Consider the following 19,671-nt stretch of genomic DNA (forward strand, 5'->3'; position numbering starts at 1 on the left):
TATCGCGATATTTTTCATTTTTATGTGTGACATCGTTGCGGAGTGTCGCGATATTTATGAGGTTCCTCTATTAGCTTGTTTGTTTCGTATTCTGGTCTATGTCTATTTTACTCTGCCATTTTTACGGTAGTCGGCTTAGATGCGTATTGGCTGCTGGCTCTTTAGTTTTATTTTGGTAAGGCATGATCTCTTTTCTCAGCGTGTGGTTGCTGCGATGGCGACGCGTCATGAGTGTATGTGTCTGTTTTAGTGTGTACGCGTGCTATTATTAATTTTTTTATTCTGTTTTTGTGCGTGTAGTGGAATTTAGGATTCTCTTACGCCTGTAACTTTTCTATGTTTCATTACATCGCGTTTATGTGCGTAATGGAATTGTGAATTCCATTACATTGGTATTTCTTGTAACATTATTTTTACTCAAAATTACTTTACGTCTATTTATTACGATTTTATTTTATTCAATGCGGTTATATTCTCGCTACGGTATTGCCTCGGTTTACGCGAGAATTTTTTCAATATTTTTATATTTAAGGTGTAAATTTCGCACTATTATTAATGTTTCGTTTTATTCACTATTATTTTACTTTTTATTAATTTTGTATCGGAACCAATTGTTACGTCCTGACTACTCTTAAATAAATAGTCACGGACGTAATGATAAGTGTAGTGGCAAGGCTGTAAACGGTATTAGTTCGCGCCTAACACTCTCACTGTTAGTCAATTAAATGAAAGAACTTACCCTTGAGTTCAATTGCCAAGATGTAGACTTGAGGTCGTGCTGGGTATAAGAGAATGATTATAAAACGTTCGATACACGAATTATATTCACTGTAACTATGTTTTCACTGATATATCGTCTATTGTCGGACGACGCGTACGGAGCCCGTGTCTGTATACGAACTGCTTAATTGGGTACATGCAAGGCTTTTTAAAACTTAAAATTTCGGTAATTGTATACATAAAAAGTAGCGCTCGCGTAAGACGTCACGAATTGCTGATGTGCTGATTCGTCAGTGGCCTGCATTCGGCCAAATTGCTGATATGCTGATTCGCCAGTGGCTTGCATTCGGCCGCGTGTCGAAACTGTTCGGTGCGTGTAATGCATTCTTCTTGGGAGAGTTTGAATTTCAACGTTTATATTCTTTTTAGGTTTTGAATACATTTATGTAATAAATCACACGACGTCACAACCCCTAAAAAGTGAAAATTAGCCGATAAAAAAAAAATACGTGTCTCTTATTTTTTCATGTTCTACAACATATATGAAAATCATCAAAATCGGTGAGTTCGGGTTGGGTACCTTTCCTTGTAAGTCTAGAAGAGCCTTTAGGAGAGGAAGAGACAGAGGCGGCCGCTAAACCACCCGGGGACACTACAATCCTTCCCGAGGAGCCAACTACGGATCAACTGCAGCCACAGGGCCCCACAGAAGCCTCTGGCGAAGCGGAAGCGATTCCGTTACCGGCACCTCAAGTTAGGACAGCCCCAGCGGAAAGCTGGGAGAGGCTGGAGGTCAATGTTCGGACCTGTCGAAGAGCTCGCCAAGAGGCGGTTCGCAAGACTTCCTGGAAAAAGTAAGGAAGGCGGTAAGGCTACAGGAGCACCTACGGCAAGCGGAAGCTCAGTGGCATAAAGAGCAGAAGGAAGAAGAGAGAAAGAAAGCTCTTAAGCAGGAGCAGCTTCGGAAAATTCAGGAACTAGAGGAAATCCGGGAGCAACTCCGGGAACTTGAAACGCAGCGAACCACTAGGCAGTGGCCAGCCAACATCGAACTACCACCAAGAGGTCCAGGGCCGACCGCAGACAGATATCGAAATGCTACGCAGCCTTGTGGCCCCATGGATGGTCCACGAGAAGATCTGCGGTTCGTTCGCTATTGCAATATCTGTAATCTGACGAGAGTGGCAAGGACCAATAACTGCCCCAACTACTTCCTGCACCAAAAGTTCCAGAATCAAGAGTTTCAACGATACCGCTATTAGAAGAGTCTAGAAGAAGATCCTTCACCTCACCTTCGACACTGGACCTGACTTCCTACAAGAAACGGATAGTGAATTTGACGGTAATACAATAACAGATAACATGAAACGACTAGAGAACGTAAAAGAAGCCATAAGAAGAAGCCATCTGAATCGAGAGGAATTAGGCATAGTGGACCGAATAATTGAAGAGTATCTGGATCGATTCTTATTACCGGGTGACAAACTACCATACACTCATATGATCCAGCACCACATACATTTAGAGAACGATGTGCCAACAAACACCAAACAGTACCGACATCCACCGCAACACAAGCAAGTTGTAAAAGACAGTGTAACCAAGAAGCTTAGAGACAAAATCATAAGGGAATCTAACTCACCTTGCAACTCACCAATATGGATTGTACCAAATAAACCCGACAGTCATGGAAACCCAAGATGGAGGATGGTAATTGATTTCAGAGAATTAAACAAAAAAACAATCAGAAGTGCATACCCATTACCAAATATTGCGAATATCATGGATCAATTAGGAGGTGCAACGTACTTTTCCATATTCGACTTAGCAAGCGGTTTTCAACAAATACCAATAGCACCCGAAGACTGTTACAAAACCGCTTTCACCACAATCAATGGACATTATGAGTACACTAGAATGCCAGAAGGTTTGAAAAATGCTACAGCAACTTTTCAAAGACTAATGGAAAAAGTACTGACAGGACTTCAGAATATTGAGATGCTTGTGTATTTAGACGACATCATCGTTTATAGCAAAGATCTACAAGAACACGAAGGTAGAATTAGAAATTTAATGCAAATACTGAGGGAGGCAAAATTAGTTCTACAACCGGACAAAATTGAATTCTTCAGAAAGGAAGTGGGGTTCTTGGGACACATAATCAGCGCAAAAGGCGTGGAACCAAACCCAGAGAAGGTAGCAGCAATAGCTAAGTTAGCCACACCCAAAAACGCAAAGAATATAAGGGAAGTACTTGGAATGTTTGGCTATTATCGGAAGTACATTAAAGATTTTGCCAAGATTGCAAAACCTTTGAATGACTTATTGAAAAAGAGCGTGAAGTTCGACTGGACCGAGAAGTGCCAACAAAGTTTTGAAAAATTAAAGCAGTGCCTCATGGAAGAACCCATCTTACAATTCCCAGACTTCGATAAAGAGTTTACACTAACCACTGACGCATCAGATTATGCGATTGGAGCAGTCTTGAGCCAAGAAAAGGACGGATTCGACCACCCAGTCCAATATTTATCGAGGGCACTAAACAAAGCTGAAAAGAATTATTCCACAACGAAGAAGGAATGCCTAGCGGTACTATATGCTCTACATCAGTTTAGACCATACTTATTGTACCGTAAATTTACACTGGTGTCCGACCACGAACCTCTAAATTGGATGCACAGCAGGAAGGACCCTGGACAAAGACTTATGAGATGGATGTTCAGGTTCACAGGTTATGAATACACATTTAAATACAAACCTGGAAAACTAAATAAGAATGCGCGACACATCAAGAAGAATGAAACGCAACATAGGAAGAAACACAGTGTCTGTGGAAAAATGTGCGACGTTCGAAATAAAGAGGACCATTAGTTTGTATGTAAAATACAAAATAGTAGTGTTCTAAAGCAGCACAAAGAATGTGCAAGTATATACAATACCAACACATGGACGCTCACTCAGAAAACTGCACAGGGGACCAAGAAAAAGCAAAAGAAGAAAACACATCCACAGAAGATGGGCAAGCTGACTGAGAAGGTTCCACATCACCTGATGTGATAATAATACAAGAAACATACTTATCAGACACACCACACTAAAAATTCATCCCATCATTATTGTTCCTACCTTTAATATTTTTTTTACATAGCAAGTTATACTACGGTTTATTGTAAAATGGTACCAAAAGTAGGGGGACCCAAAAAAAAAATAAATAAATAAATAACATATTTTTATACTTTTATACCAAACCAAGTTTTTAATTGCAACTCTTATCCATTCATACAAATATGACACAAGATATAACAATATAAACGAACAACTTCCGGGACCACATACCACCGATTAACGATGTCACGATTGTTTCTCGAGGACGAGAAACGTTCTCAAGGGGGGGGGGGGGAGGATGTTACGTGACAACTTTCCCGATCTCGCATTTGAAATAATAATTTCAAATATAAGATCGAGAAAGTTCCACACGTGAAAAAGGCACAGCGAGACTGAAAGCCACAAAAGTATCAAGTGGCCATGAATCTCGCTGATCTAAGCAACTTCCCCGCCGATAGACAGGGCCACGCATGAGGAGCTGCGTTGCAACTTCGGTGCGTAGCTTGTTGCCAGGTCCCGTAAGGCCTAACGAGTGCAACAAGCACCCACGTTGTAGCGCGGCCGAGGGGAAGTAAGCTGTCATTTAGATTTTTCGTCAAATTTTGAGAGACACTAGAGACACACTAAAGAGAGAGAATAGAGAGTCGGTCGTGGGGGCAGACACATATCCTCAGAGTCCATGTGGTTGTCCGACAGCTGTATAGCTGCCCTTTTGAACTCACAAAAAAAAATAAATATTGCTTTGTTGAGGAAGAGTCTCACAAACTCGTCCATAACAGTTTAATGAATAGCAGAAAATTTTTTTGAATATTTTCATACGTAAAATTGCATTAAAGTCAACAGACATAAACACTTATAAATAAATTGGGAAATTAAGTGCAAAAAGTAATAAATATAAAGGAGATTAATAAAAACAATATTCTATTTTGTTTTTGAACAAACCTTGACCGGTGAGTATATGTATTAGAGTCAGCACGAGGACTAGGACTTCGATGCCGGCGAGGACTTAACGACACAGATCGGCGTTTGGTATATGATGATGATTTTTCCACTATAACAAGCAAAAAAAAACATTTTTATTATCAACAAATATTAACAAATGACCGATTTTTTTAAACTATTGAAAAATATTGTAAATCTTGGAATTGACTTTCAATATTTAATATATAATTTATCAAAATCATCTTACCTAAATTGTTTTTTCTAACATCTCGAATTGTCCGATGTTCTTCGATTGACTTAGATTCAAACTGTTTTATTTCCTCCCGATCAAATATAGGCTTAGATCCTTCTTCTATAAAACAATTAATTATCTATTAGCTACGTTTTTTCATACTAAGATCAAGTTTATCAAGATTAGAAACTATTTGGGAATGTTTGAATTTCGCGTTGCGCGCGCCGCGCTTTTGCGATATAGAGCAAGCGCGACTCGGTCGCACGTATTTTCGTCGCGGCAGCACTATCCAGGGCTGGTCATTCGCTTGACCAGTGCTGCGACCGTTTTCTCTCTCTGTCCTTTTCATTCCTCGGTCCTCTCTCTCACTCTCACATTTCAATATACAAAGGGAGTTGTTTTGAATCCCGCTCGTGTCAACGGCTATTGAGGAAGAAAGACTTTCTTCCTCGACCTCACTTGTCTCTTGGATTCTCAAGTATCATAAGGCGACTCACACTCCTAATGTTTCTTATCAAAATTCCTGGAATTTTTATCAAAATTGACATCAGCTGCAATAAATCATCCTCACGGGCAGGCAACATCAATATCCCTACGGCCGGCAAATCAATAATATTGCAAAGACACGTAAGTCAGCATATTCAAACCACCTGCTTTCTCAACGTATCTCTCAACTATCAACGGCCATCTTTATTACCTCGAGGCAACATCAATATGTGCTCTCCTTACAAGGAAGGTACCCCAACCCGACCTTACCGATTTCAACCATTCTGTGATATGTTGTATTTGAAAAAATAAGAGACACGTATTTTTTTATTCGTGCCGACATCCACTTCAAAGGGGTGAAAACAATTCCTAAATTTTACCCCAAAAATCGTTTTTTTATTATATCTCGGCTTCTAATTAATATTTTTAGATAAAACCAATTGCAAAATATTTTTTATAAGAAACGTAAGACATAAGATATGTTTATGACCTAGGGGGTTGCAACCCTTATTTTATATATTAAAAAAACTAGATTTTTAATGCATTTTTTCTCTATAAAAACCAAGATATGAGCTCAAAGAAATAAAATAAAGCATTTCCATTTACTTTATCGAATATTTCAATTGACGTGTTTCAGCATTTTTTTAATTTACCACTCCAAACATAAAAACTACCCCTTAAAATAATTGACTGCATGTAAATGACGATAAATTGATTTTTTTCTTAAGATTCGTGAAAATGAAATGTAAATTACAACTAACATTAGCAAATGTTATACGTTTTTTTGCAATATTTTAATGTAAAAAAGCGTGAAAATAGTCACCCCCATAATCAGCACAGCTTTCATAACTTTATTGTTTATTCAAGTAATTATTATTATTATCACTATTATTATTACTATTATTACTACTTATATAATTACTATTATTATTATTTATATTATTATTATTATTTTTAATAGATAAATATTTTAATTTCTTTTTTTGTTGGACTATTATTTTTATCATAAGAACCTCAAATTTGGTATCAAATTCGTTATTTTGAGGAAAGAATGATGAACAATTATTTTTTTTTAAGATCCATTACACGTGGAAACAGAAATTATATCAAAAGCAACCATGATATGTATTGCGACGGAATACGTCGGTACTGCCTGTTATCTTGTGTTTATACTCGGCCAGCGGTTGAGCGGCGAGTGAGAGCCGCTCTCGCTGCAAGCCTAGAAGCGTGACGTCACACGCGCTTGCCGCGTAGTGGGGCGTTCGCTATTATCGGTGTGCTCTGCGTATTAAGGTGTGAGTCCAATATAGTATGCGCGAATTATATAGTCAAAATGGGATTTTGACTATTCGCGTCGATACTGTGTTGTTGTACTGTTAATCTTTGATATACGTGTAGGACAAACAAGGGTTTGATCAGCCGTTAGCTTTTCAGCTGTTCTCAGAGTATGATAGAGCGTTATAGAGTATTGTTGAGAGTTATCGAGTTTTGTTGAGTTTGTTGTCGATTGTTGGTTTTTTTTTTAATTATTGTTGCAACTGTCAGAAGGCTTCAGTAAGGAACCTGACAGGAATTGATACAGTGATTGAGTAATAAGCCGGTGAGTGCTTATCGAGTATAAACTATCGTCATCAGCAGCAGCAACGGCAAGCAATCTCCAGTAGTTGGATTTTTGTATTCTTATTTATTTATATTTCAGAATATAGTTATTGTTTTACTTAAAGTAATAACTCGTGTATTAATTTGTGTTTATCCGTGTTCCGAATTTACTGGCGCGAGATCATTTAGTTTAGTTCCTGGTCCAGAATTAACCGGTGCAACTTGTGCTTCGGCGAAATCCTGATTATATTGGGTTTGAGTTATTAGTGTATTTGTTAACGTGGTTTATGACCAATAGAGTTAGAGGAAAAACTCCGTTACAGTATTTTTTTAAATGTAGTAGTGTAAAAAGCGTCATTAAAGTCACCCCTAAAAGTAGTATTTATTATTTTACAAGATTAAGTTATCTTTATTCTGCTGCCATGTTAGAATTACAGTATCTTATTTGTGCTGCATTAGCTCGCAGAAGCAGAGCTGAACTCTGCATTTGCAACGCGGGTAACCGCTGACGAGGATTAAGTCCCGTCGCATCGTGGGATAGCGGTCCAGCTTGCACTTCGTACAGTGCAAGCTTAAGGAATAAGTACCCCGTTCTACAGTCTATTAAAAATAATAATAACAACAACAACAACAACAATAATAATAATAATAATAATTTTTTAATATATAAAATAAGGGTTGCAACCCCCTAGGTCATAAACATATCTAATATCTTACGTTTCTTATGAAAAATATTTTGCACTTGGTTTTATCTAAAAATATTCTAGAGATTCTAAAATATCTAGAGATATAATAAAAAAACGATTTTTGGGGTAAAATTTAGGGATTGTTTTCACCCCTTTAAAGTGGATGTCGGCACGAAAAAAAAAATACGTGTCTCTTATTTTTTCAAATACTACAACATATTACAGAATGGTTGAAATTGGTAAGGTCGGGTTGGGGTACCTTCCTTGTTAGTGTAGTTATAACTCAGTGGAGTTACAGCTGGTGTACAATCAACGGCAATATTACATCTTCTCAACAATCGTCGGCAAAACTCAACTCAAGTTACGAGGATTATTTTATCAAGGTTATTGATTGCCATAATCTAATAGTGACTTGCATATTAAAAGTGAAATTCAAATTACATTACTCAACACAGTGAATATTAAAATACAAACAAGTGCTAATTCTTTAGAAAATCAACAAACTGTAAAATATTGTAAATAAAATAAATTAAGTGCATTTCAATCAGTGATGTGAAAATTAAATTTGTTACTTGGAAGTGTTGCATTTATTTTTAACCACCCATCCTCAGCAGCGTCTCATTTATGCAATTCTCAAACAAAAACAATGATCTACTTTTTCAACTTTTCAAATTTTACGGTGGGATTGTTGAAGAAATAATTGTAAACCATTTTCAGAATTAAATTAATGCTAAATGAACTACCATAAAATAAACTTGTTAACGGGAATATGAATTAAAATACAATTCTTACAACTGCCTTTCAAAAGAAAAGTTCAAAAAAAAATTTTAAACATATTTTGAAATTTTATGCTAAATCGATCGACTATATCTCATATTGATTTTTCTTCGATAGAGTCAATCTTCCGGCAGTCATTTGATTTATAGATCTTCAGAAGTTGCTCAAGTCACTTTTGCACAGCAATGACTATTCCATACAACTAAATTAATTTCTTATGTAAAGTTATTATTTTTGCAAAATAATTTAAACATTAATAAAATATTTTTTGCAGATCTTTAGTTGTTGATAATTATTTTGTGAAATTGATGGTAAATTTGATAAAAACATATAATGTTATTACATGATTTTATCAAATGGGATTTTTTCAAATAGGGTAATCAATTTTTTAAAAGAAAAAAAAAACAAGAATTTGTTATTAATTTTTACCACATTGAAACACAAACAAATAATGCTAAAAACGCATTAAAATTAACTAAATATTTGCAATACAAATTAAGTAAGCACAACTCCTTTGGCGTTTTCTACAATTGCACTATATAAGATTCAAAACTGGTATGATTGTTTAGAATTCTGAATTCAAAAAAATTAATGAAGCAGTAGGTTACCATGTCTTCGTTTCAAGGTTATTTCCTCATGATTCACAATATTTCTTCGAATCTCGTTAGTTTCAGATCCAGATGCGGTAATTTTTCTGTGCTTTGTTACTACAATTGCGGGCTCATTGAATTTTGGAGCTTCTTCTGGTCCATTGAAAATAGATTTGTTTCCTTCCGATGAATTAAGTCTGGAAACAAGCATAATGATTTAGAAATAGAATTATTATATAGAAAATATAATAATACCATAATATAATAATACCACCGTGTACCGTGCACGGTACACGATGGTAGGAATTAGAAATACCTGGAGATAAATTATAAATACAATTAGATTTGAAAGACGATTCAAACGTTTTTACATATGGAAACGAAATATAAATAACTATCAAAACGAACTGGAATGGGACGCATAAGCATTTAATTTATAAATGTATATACAAACCGATATTTTTATTTATAAAAGTGTTATTTATAAAGTTTTTTCACGCTATTGTTGCTCGCTAAAAGAGATAGCAACTTTTTTTCTGGGAAAGATAATCGCGTGTATCGTGTGGGTCAGTACACATTTTCGCGTCATTCGTGGTGCATGCACGATGCTCGATATGCGGTGCAACGGGAATCGTGAATGCAGCAAGCATGTCGTCTACATGTCGTCCAGCTCAGGGCAATGGGGACCCATATTGTCTTCGACTCCGTCACACTTGCTACACAGTCGTTATATCGAGATCGATTTCAGCACAGTCGGAGCTTCTCTCGATCAATTAAGTCGTATTGTCTTGTGGCCCATTCAAATTAGAATAGCGAATTTTCCGAACAGCTTTCCACAGATGGTTGGAATATTCAAAGGTCCTGCCAAGCCATCGAGCGCATTGAACTTTTTTCAACCATTTATTCAGGACTTGCTTCAGGTTCTTCAGAATGGTGTTGACTTTATGAATAGAAACTTTGCTGTTACATTGAGGTGCTTTGTCGACGATGCTCCAGCTCGTGCATTTTGTTACTCGTTTGCCCTATCACGGTTAGCAAAAGATTTATACGATGTAATGTTTCCGCTATAAGTTTTTATTGTAAGTTGTAAATATTTTGTACCAATATTTGAATAAATATTAATTATATCAATATATGAAAAATGATCTTTTTCTTGTGTAAAACCCAAAGACCCCAAAAAAAAATCCCCAAAGCTAAAATTTAGAGTAGTTTTTGCGGCACCGTGTAGTAGGATACATATGCATACAATCATAACAGTTGAGATTAATTCTTCACGCAACCGTCAAAGAGGAAATATCAAAATGGGGCCGGAGCAGAGCAGGCATCGAGGCATCGAGTCCACATGGGAAGAGAGGCAACCTCTCTTAAAATCATCTGATCAAAAGGATAAAGACTCTTCCACCAACCATGCATTTACAGAGACAAAATCGAATCATGTATCCTTTTCCCCAAATACCCAATCATTTCCCGCAAAAGATGGATATAATAAATTAAAAAAACAATAATTTTATAACATAAAAAATAACAATCGGCCCTTTTCAGGGCCACCATTATATTTGAAAACGTAGTAATAATCTCTTTACAGTGCGTCACGCTGGGGATCCGCTATACGGTAACCAACACTCTCTCTGTTGGAGAGAGAGAGAGAGAGAGAGAGAGAGAGAGAGAGAGAGAGAGAGAGAGAGAGAGAGCATGGGTCTGGTACGGTGTAAAGTACAAACACACGAGAGAGCTGCGTCTGGGGATGCTTTGGGCTGGTATGGCGTAAAGTGGAGGGGGAAACATCTGGTGTCTGCAAACACACGAGAGCTGCGTCTAGGGATGCTTTGGGCTGGTATGGTGTAAAGTGGAGGGGGAAACATCTGGCGTCTGCTCTCCACAAAACTTGCTGGGTCTGCTAAGGCGTAGATGACCCACTTATAGTTTATCAATAGGTCATAAATCATTTGACCTAGTGTTTATACATATACCCAGAAAACATCGCAAGGCAAAATGCAAGCAATTTGAAGGCAACATGACGTCGCGCACGCAGCGCACGAGCGGGCAAACTACCCCGGCTTTTTGACGTAAAGTTGCGGTCAAATTGCCGAGCGCGGCGCGGATCGCGCTGTACGCCGCCCAAAATGCCGGCGTGCATGCCGTCATATTGCAGGCATATTGCGGTCATTTTGACAGCGCGGATGCGCATTTGGCGAGCGTTCCTAACCTACAAATCTACAAATAAAGGCGCGCAAATTCAAAAATCTACAAATTTATTTATTTTTTAATTTTATTAGAACATTAAAACATTTTTTTTAAATACAACAAGTATAAAATTATTTGCCAATGGACATCAGGTTATTGAAGTAGTAAACAGCAAACCTGTAAAACAAATAATGAATAAATATAATAATAAAATTGTTATAATAATGTATAATTAATATATTCAATAAACATTTACCTGATGTATAGATTAACTAGTACGTAAGTGGGCTGCGGATGGATTGCAAAAGGAAATCCTGAAATAAATCAAAGAAATTATATTAATTATTTTTTTTGGGGGGGTGGTTGGGAAGGGCCCTGACCTCGCCCTTCCCTGTGAGGCTCATCCCTTTCTTAGCCCCTCCAGCGCTCTCTTACAGTTTTATGAAAAAACTTTAAATAAATATACAAATGTAATATAAAAATAATGGTAAAAACTGTAAAAAAGCGCTACTGCATTTACCTGAAACAGAAAATATTTGATGTATAAATAAATAAATAAATACCACAGATACAGCAAATGGTATACATTAATTATATAAAATAGAAGCAATGAATAATAAAATAGATTTTATTTAAGTTAACCCTGTGACACTGAACAGCCAGACGCGCAAACTGGTAATGCGCCTCTGGCTGTTCAGGTAAACAGTGTCACAGGGTGAAGTTAAATAAAATCTGCTACGGTAGATAGTTTTGCAATACTTTTTATAATAACTGTACAATTTTACTGATCTCTATCCAAAAAAGAATTGAAAAATCTTGTCAATGTATGAATTCTAAAAGGTTCTTGACTAGTGAAATTGATTTTCTTTTTTAGATTGAGATCCCTAAAATTTTACAGTTATTATAAAACCTATTACAAAACTATCTACCGTAGCAGATTTCATTTAACTCTACTCTGTGTCATACTTTACCTGTAAAGACACACCCGCAAACTGGTATGCGCGTCTGGCTATATAGGTAAACAGTGCTACAGGATAGAGTTAAATGATATCTGCATCGACAGATAGTTTTGCAATACTTTTTATAATAACTGTACATTTTTAGAGACCTCTATCCAAAAAAGAATTGAAACAGCATGTCGAACAAATTGAACAGCAACAGCATGACCAGTGAAATTAATTTTCTTTTTTAGTTTGAGGTCTCTAAAATTTTATAGTTACTATAAAAAACATTACAAAGCTATTGGTCTCAGCAAACTTTACTTAACAAATTTTGTTCAACACATACCTGCTAGACAGCAATCCAGTTGAGAGTCCTCCAAGATGATGTTATTGGAAAGTGCGATGGATGGTCAGCTTTTTGTACGCTCTCCAGTCCTGAACCTGCAAGTACAAATATATTATGATATATGTTTCAGACTGCAAGGTTAGACGAAGCAAATCTATGAAAAATAAAAAGGAAATGTACAGGATTTGTTATTAATGTACTGGCACGATTAAAGCACCTCTTCATCAAGATAAAGAGACGCCAGACTACATTTCACATGAAAGTTTATGTGAAATTTATGTACTTAGTAGAAGTAATATTATTAGACATTAAATACTCGCAGATCATACCTGTAAGATGTTATTGCAGTTGAGAGTTGTCCAGTTGATGTTACTGGAGAGTGCGATGGATGGTCAGCTTCTTAATCTGCTCTCCGTTTCTGAACCTGCAACTACAAATATATTGTAAACAAAAACTGTAAATTTATACGATGGGAATCTATGGCAAATAAAAAGGAAATGTTGAGAGTCGTCCAGTTGATGTTGCTGGAGACTGATAAACTGTCAGCTTTTCACTCGCAGTTGATAAGGCTGGGCTTTCCTGTACAGCCGCCTGGACAGCCTCCTTCTAGTGGCCTTCTATGCTGTTGCTACCCTCGATGATAACTTCTGCTTTTCCAGTGACTACATGAAGGTGATCCAACGTAGTTTAATTGATTTCCCTCTAGAAAACACAATTTCAAATATATCAGCTGTGTAACAAAATCTAACGAAACTATTTTCATGTCCACAAAATTATCGCACTTTGTCTTTTAACTCTTGTAAATGTTTCATGCAAAAGCTAAATACGATAACTTTCTGAATATCTACATCAATTACAATATAGAAATGTCGCAGCATAAATTAAAAGTTACTTATCTAATTGAGGCTGCTGGTCGTCGTTTGAATGTTCATAAAACTTGTTCATCTTCTTCATCTTCAGCTGAGAAGTGATAAAGAGTGTCAGTATAAATGACGACAATGGCACTCATGTAAAACTCTACATAATTGCTTAGACAATGTAGAAAAATTGATACCCAAAGAGGAAGTTTTCACATGATTGCAGGAATGTAAGCCAACATTTTCTTGAAGACCAAGATATTTGTCTGCTGCACCATACATTTTATTTTTTCCAAAAAGCTGCTTCCTATGGTCAGCCTCTTCCCACCGCATGTTCATGGCTATGTTGGCCGATGTTCAATTACTGCTACAACTTTGTACTGACCCTGCTAAATAAACAAATTACTTGAAGTAAACAATTTTATAGAATAATTCAAATGCAATGTCCTAACAATCAATCTCTGTTTTAATTTTGATTAAATATGACTGAGATTGATTGTGAGGTTAGGTCAAAGTATACATACTCATGGTTGGATTTTTGAAGACTCCGAACTGCACAAAACTCATGAGAACTACTGCACTAGAGTTAATAACTGCACTACACACATAGTTTTCGTTTTATAACTGTTGTAAATATGTTTATTTAAACTTCTACTGCTGCTCCAATTTGTACTACTGCGCGGTGCTAGAGTAAACGTAGACTGCTGCAGAAGACTCATCTCCAAATATGATGGCGTCTGCTTTGCATCCTTGCTCCGAAACGGGATATTGTATTCAAAAAATTACTTAATTTCTGTACAACAAAATGCATTGCAACATCATCGCTGTTTTTGATAAGTTGCATTGCAAACAAACAGCGCAGTGTACTGAAAAATTGCAGGCAAATTGTCACTTCAACATGTCCCGCAATTTGTCGGCACGCGTGCTGACAATTTGCCTGCTTACAGTGCGCCTGACAAAAGCTGACCGCAAAATGACGGCAATATGACGGCAAACGCGCCGAGCAACGGTTGCGCTGATGTTGCTCGGCATGCGATGTTTTCTGGGTAGGTCATATGTACACACTTTATATACATATGGGGGTCATAAATCATCTCAATGACCCACTTAGCTACTGTTTACACCTGTTAATGACCCACTTAGCTACTGTTTACACCTGTTAATGACCCACTTAGCTACTGTTTACACCGTTAATGACCCACTTAGCCACCGTTTACACCCGTTGACCCACTTAGCTACCGTTTACATGTGGTGACCTACTGACACTTGACCTACTCCCCCTCCCCCACTTAGGCCACGCCACTTAGGGTAGAAGGGCCTATTTTGTTTCAGTTTTTTGGATAAATAAGATGGTATATCAGACGCCTGCCTTCCTTAAGTCTATTTAAATCAAATGTAAAAAGGCATCTGATGCAAACCCACGGTGTCTGTCCACTTTAAAAGCCAGGGGTTGTGCCTTATTATGTATAGGTGTATGTATTTTTTTATATATTATTTAATTATTTATTTATTTATTATTGGTCCTTTTACACCCACTTCGACGAGTCTTTTGACGATACATTCTATTTACTTATTTTTTCTACCTCTTGACCAACTAGGCCTTTACACCTAGTATGACAAGTCTTTTGACAATAATTATTTATTTATTTATTTATTTATTATCTATATGTGTGTCTGGCGTGTTCGGCCAGCGTTCCATGTGTGTGTGTGATGTATGACAAAGCGTTACACTATGTACATATTCTTATAAGACTGTGATATAATGTAATATCATGTGTAATTTTTAACCTGTAATATTTCTTTTTTTTTGGCTACCAAGAATAAACGATTTATCTATCTATCTACCCAAGCCATCCTAGACAGCGCCAGATGGCGCGTCCTCAACGTCCTAGCTGAGGAGAAGGAGGCTGCGGCTACATCGCATCCTTCCCCGACGAGGAGGAGGAGGAGGAAGTGGTGCCAGGGCCCGAGGACGAGGACGTCCCGGCCGAAGAGGCGGAAGAGGCGACACCGCCGCCGCCACCCCCATCTCTGCGACGCCCTAAGATGGCCCTAAGCCCCAGGGCAAAATTAATTACTTCCAGTCGACATAAATCAAATCACCAGGGCGATGAATCACAATTTCGGAATTTATGTTATTTCGTTTTAAAAACAACAGACTTAAAAATATATTTTTATGATTCATCGGCGTAGAACATAGTTTTTTATTATATTCTCCTTTTGCTCCCGCGTTGGAGGAAGCTACGTGCCAATGGATTGGCAGCGGTTTTTTTTATATTTTTCAGTTATACAGGATATACAGGGTGAGAGAAAAAAACCGCTGCCAATTCATTGGCACGTAGCTTCTGTGACGTACCGACAAATTAAATTATCATAAACGCGTCTCAATCACTACTTCTAATGCCACATAGTGCCGAGCGGCTTGCACTAGTGACGGGTTGAGCGTGGCTAGGAGGAAGTGAGGGTTAGCGGAATTTTGATTTAACACCTATACAGGTGTATGAGACTAAGATAATAGTTATAATAATTAAAAGACTTACCTTTATGAGTTAGGATGTTTCGGTATGGAATGTATTTAATAATCGTAGGTAGGTAATTTTAGCGGCGAATAACTATACTGATTCTATTTTGTATTGCTACACTTCCAATATTTATTTATTATACTTAAAACTGGAGGTACACAATTACAGGTATTAGATTAATAATCGAAAACTGAAGTTCGTAAATGCTTAATTATAAAATATATGTGTGCTCGCATAAGGCACTTCGATATATAGAGTAATTTAAAAACTGTATGACGCGGTCTGCACAGAGTGACGGCTATAGAACTAATGAGCTTCTTGCGCTGGCCATCGATCCCCTTTTATTTAATGTCTGGTTCTATATTCGGATTATCAAATAATAAATTAGAAGATAGTTTTGGCATTTCTAGGAATATGCTTAGGGATTGTTTGGCGGCTCAAGTCATAAAATTGATAATGCTGCCGTGGAGCGGGCGATCGGTCGCGCAACGCCTTATCCTAAACTATTAAGAGGTCAAAGTTCTGTAGCCGAAAATTGAATACGCACACAAGTGTAGCAGTATGTGTGAGACACACGTGTCGGCTATTTTTATAAGTGTTTGTGTATGAGGGATCGGCGCGAGCGGCCTAATTTAGGATTAGTGATTTTACGCAAACGGGTGTTGTATGTAATTGAAATACGCAAAATTAAAATTTTTGTGGGATATTACACCTCCCTTATCAGAAAGTTTCATCGTCCCGATAAACGTCAACAACTCATGTTTGTAGTAAAATCACTAGGCCTTGTACATTGCGTCTTATTAACTAATTTAAACATCAGTGAAATATGGTAGTCGTAATGACTACTAGAGTATATACTTAAAAGAGTTGTTTAACTATAACTGTACTTATTAATAACAATATTTGAACTATCATTGCTTACGAATTTATTTAGTATGGTCTAATAAATGGTAGCAAGAGCAATTGTATATACGGATATGAACCTATGCACGTATAATTATTTAACTAATAAGTGAGTCTTGGTTTAACAAAACCTGTGACGGCCACTTTATGATTTTGCCTGGATCGTGTTTAGTGTCGGGTAAATGGATGGTCGGGGAAATGGATGCTGCACACGTACCAACGGTAATAACAGATGCGTAGGGGGAGGGGCTACCTTGAGGCGGTACATATGGAGTCTCGCAGAGCGATTAGCCCTGCCATAAAGGACTCTGATTGACCGTTGTCCCTTACAACTCGGTTGCTGGCGTAGTTTACAACAGGGTTCCTTTATGAGGCTGTGTTTGTGCGTTGTCGGTTAAAATTATTTTTTTCAGTGGCCTTGGCCGTACTAACGTAGGGCAGTTGGTTGGAAATTTTGCACATTGCCAGGCGTAAGTGTGGTGATTGCGAACTCTGTAGTTATTAATGTTCGTGCCTCCCCCTTAATTTTATTTTGTTATGCATCTTGCAGTCTAGGACAAATTGGGAGGGATATACACAGGGCAAGGGCGCAAAATGTAAGTCACTAGGTCGTGTCAAACTATTGGTTAATAATATATGTAATCTTGCTTCCATCTGTTAGATCGTAATACTTAAACTTAATATGTCGCGTTTATAAGTATGTATATAAATGTAACTTGTTTTTTTTTTTTTTTTTTTTTTTTTTATTTGCCTATGTTTTATGGAGGGTCAGGCGGTCACGGTTAAGCTTCGCTTAATCCGCATGTCATTATTGTTTTATGAATGTCCGCGGGTAAAAAGTGGCCCTAATAGTCCGTCGAGAGTGTCGTGAGGTTTTCTTTGGTGTCCGAATTTTCGACACGGCTCAGTTCGAGTGGTGAGCTCGTCGTATGCAGTTCGACAGTATCCTAAGTCTACGAGTATTCGATTCGGTAAGAGATCGCGTTGGTTTGGTTGTTAGTATGAATTATTTTGCGTGTTTATTAATTTGATTTTCGTCTCGGATTTCTAGATTAATATGGCGCTGTTTATGATTGTACAACTTGTGTGGACGCTGGCCCGTGGTGCGAAGTCTGGTGTTGTCATGAGTATACGCAAGTCGGAAATGACACGGAAGAATATATACGCCTAGCCGCGATGAACTTCGATGCGCGTATTATTCGGGTGATTACAGTGAGATTGAATTGTATATGGAAGCTGGTGAGATTTGTTGGTCGGCTATCGGTGTATGTGACGGCGAGCCGATTGTTAGTAACACGTATAATTTGCGTTTACTATCAGTGGTGCTGATAACTAATTTCGGTTTGAAATACCTATTTTGTAGTTTGTTGGGATGTGTGCGCAGAGTGTGAAGCGGCTTAAGTATATAAACTGTGTGGATTACAATAAAAATTAATAACATATATGTATATATATATAATAAAAAAAAATCTTGAGTTAACTATGACTCGAACTATTATATCAAGTGATTTGTTATTGGGTTATTGGGTTATTGGGTTATTATAAAAATTAATAACATATATAAAAAAAGAAAACTCTTGAGTTAGCTATGACTCGAACTATTATACCTTAAGTGATTTGTTATTTCTATACTATGACATATTAAAATTTGGTGTGAAGAGTGTGTAATTGTTCTTGGGTTTCTTATATCGTATTAATTTTTATAAGCATCTTTACAATATTAATTCTTCGCGAATTGACGCTAGTCTGGTGTTGTTTAGTTGTCGGTAGTCCATTACAGTGCGGTGTTGACTTGCTTGTTGCGTGTCGCGAAAACTAATAGGTGCTTCGAACACTATGGAACGCGGCGCCGGCGCTTCGGCGTAATCAGGTAAATAAATAACTGTCGAAGGCGGATAGTCCGTTAAGGTGTGGTTGTCAGTAATTTCGACGTAGTTCTTTGATTCGTCAGTATCAGTGTTTACATTTGTCTCGTTTTTCGTCTGTTTGGGTAAGGGTTCAGGACAGGAGTGAAATGTAGTTAGGCTTTCGGAGACTGCTTCTTCAAAGCTGGAGGTGGTGCTAGCATGTATGTGGCTAGGTTGTGTACGAGGTACTAGGTAAGGATTGGAATCGTGAATAGAAGTGGAGGTGGAGAAAGTTGTTGTGGTATCGGTGATTTCGGTGCGAATTTGTGGGTTGAAGCTTACCTTGGGGCGCTTAGGTGTACTGTGGTTATGTACGCATACATAAATATTGTACAATGAGGCGGCTATACATAGTATAAAAATTATTAAAACTAATGGAATTTGCATGTCGCTGATTACGGTGGCTGCGGTGGTCCGATGGAGGTTTAGCTGCAGGGTGGCCTGGATCATGGGTCGTATACCGGGTCTTCTGGGTTCTCCTTGTAGTCTGACTTCGTTAGTAAGGAGTTTGCAATTGGCGTCCAATGCTAAAATGCCGTAACCGCTTATTTCGAAATCTTCTCTTTGGTGTTGGGTACAGTCTACGTGGGCCAGTTGTTCTTGACCGATCGAAAACAGCCAATCACCTGTGGTTTCCAGTTGGTGCCAAAAGTGAGTACTGTGGTTTTGGACTGCAATGCTGCACTTGTTCCAATCCGTTTCTGGATTGTTTACTAGTAGGTTCCATTCGCAAGAGTTTTTACGTCTCGCCAATGCGGGTAGGTTGCAGTAGTGATCGTGATTATCCTTGGTACACTTATTTAATTCGTCTTGATTTATTAGATAGTGTATTCCTTTTTCGTCGGTTTGAATTATGTATTCGTGGTTAGGCTGT

The 19,671-nt window shown here is 37.6% G+C and overlaps 1 protein-coding gene and 2 long non-coding RNA genes across 4 annotated transcripts in view; all 3 read right to left on the minus strand.

The window, feature by feature from the left end:
• LOC116417962 overlaps nucleotides 1-19,671 on the minus strand; it is a 229,226-nt gene that overhangs the window by 118,030 nt on the left and 91,525 nt on the right. Inside the window, exons 5-7 of the mRNA XM_031933158.2 lie at nucleotides 9,156-9,334; nucleotides 5,015-5,119; nucleotides 4,768-4,876 (exon numbers count right to left, since the gene is read on the minus strand). Coding sequence (XP_031789018.1) covers nucleotides 4,768-4,876; nucleotides 5,015-5,119; nucleotides 9,156-9,334 — 393 coding nt within the window. The remainder of the gene's footprint in view (nucleotides 1-4,767; nucleotides 4,877-5,014; nucleotides 5,120-9,155; nucleotides 9,335-19,671) is intronic.
• Nucleotides 11,373-11,822, minus strand: LOC116417964. 2 transcript variants are annotated; one of them, XR_004228146.1, is made up of 3 exons: nucleotides 11,702-11,822; nucleotides 11,578-11,635; nucleotides 11,373-11,498 (listed from the first exon to the last, which is right to left on the minus strand). It is a non-coding gene; the product is annotated as an uncharacterized LOC116417964 (long non-coding RNA). The 2 variants fall into 2 exon arrangements; XR_004228145.1 differs by lacking the exon at nucleotides 11,702-11,822 and having other exon boundaries at nucleotides 11,578-11,688.
• LOC116417963 lies at nucleotides 13,237-13,862 on the minus strand. The gene is made up of 2 exons (XR_004228144.1): nucleotides 13,746-13,862; nucleotides 13,237-13,310 (listed from the first exon to the last, which is right to left on the minus strand). It is a non-coding gene; the product is annotated as an uncharacterized LOC116417963 (long non-coding RNA).

This window comes from Nasonia vitripennis, assembly GCF_009193385.2.
Source record: "Nasonia vitripennis strain AsymCx chromosome PSR unlocalized genomic scaffold, Nvit_psr_1.1 chrPSR_random0002, whole genome shotgun sequence".
Taxonomy (NCBI): Eukaryota; Metazoa; Arthropoda; class Insecta; order Hymenoptera; family Pteromalidae; genus Nasonia; species Nasonia vitripennis.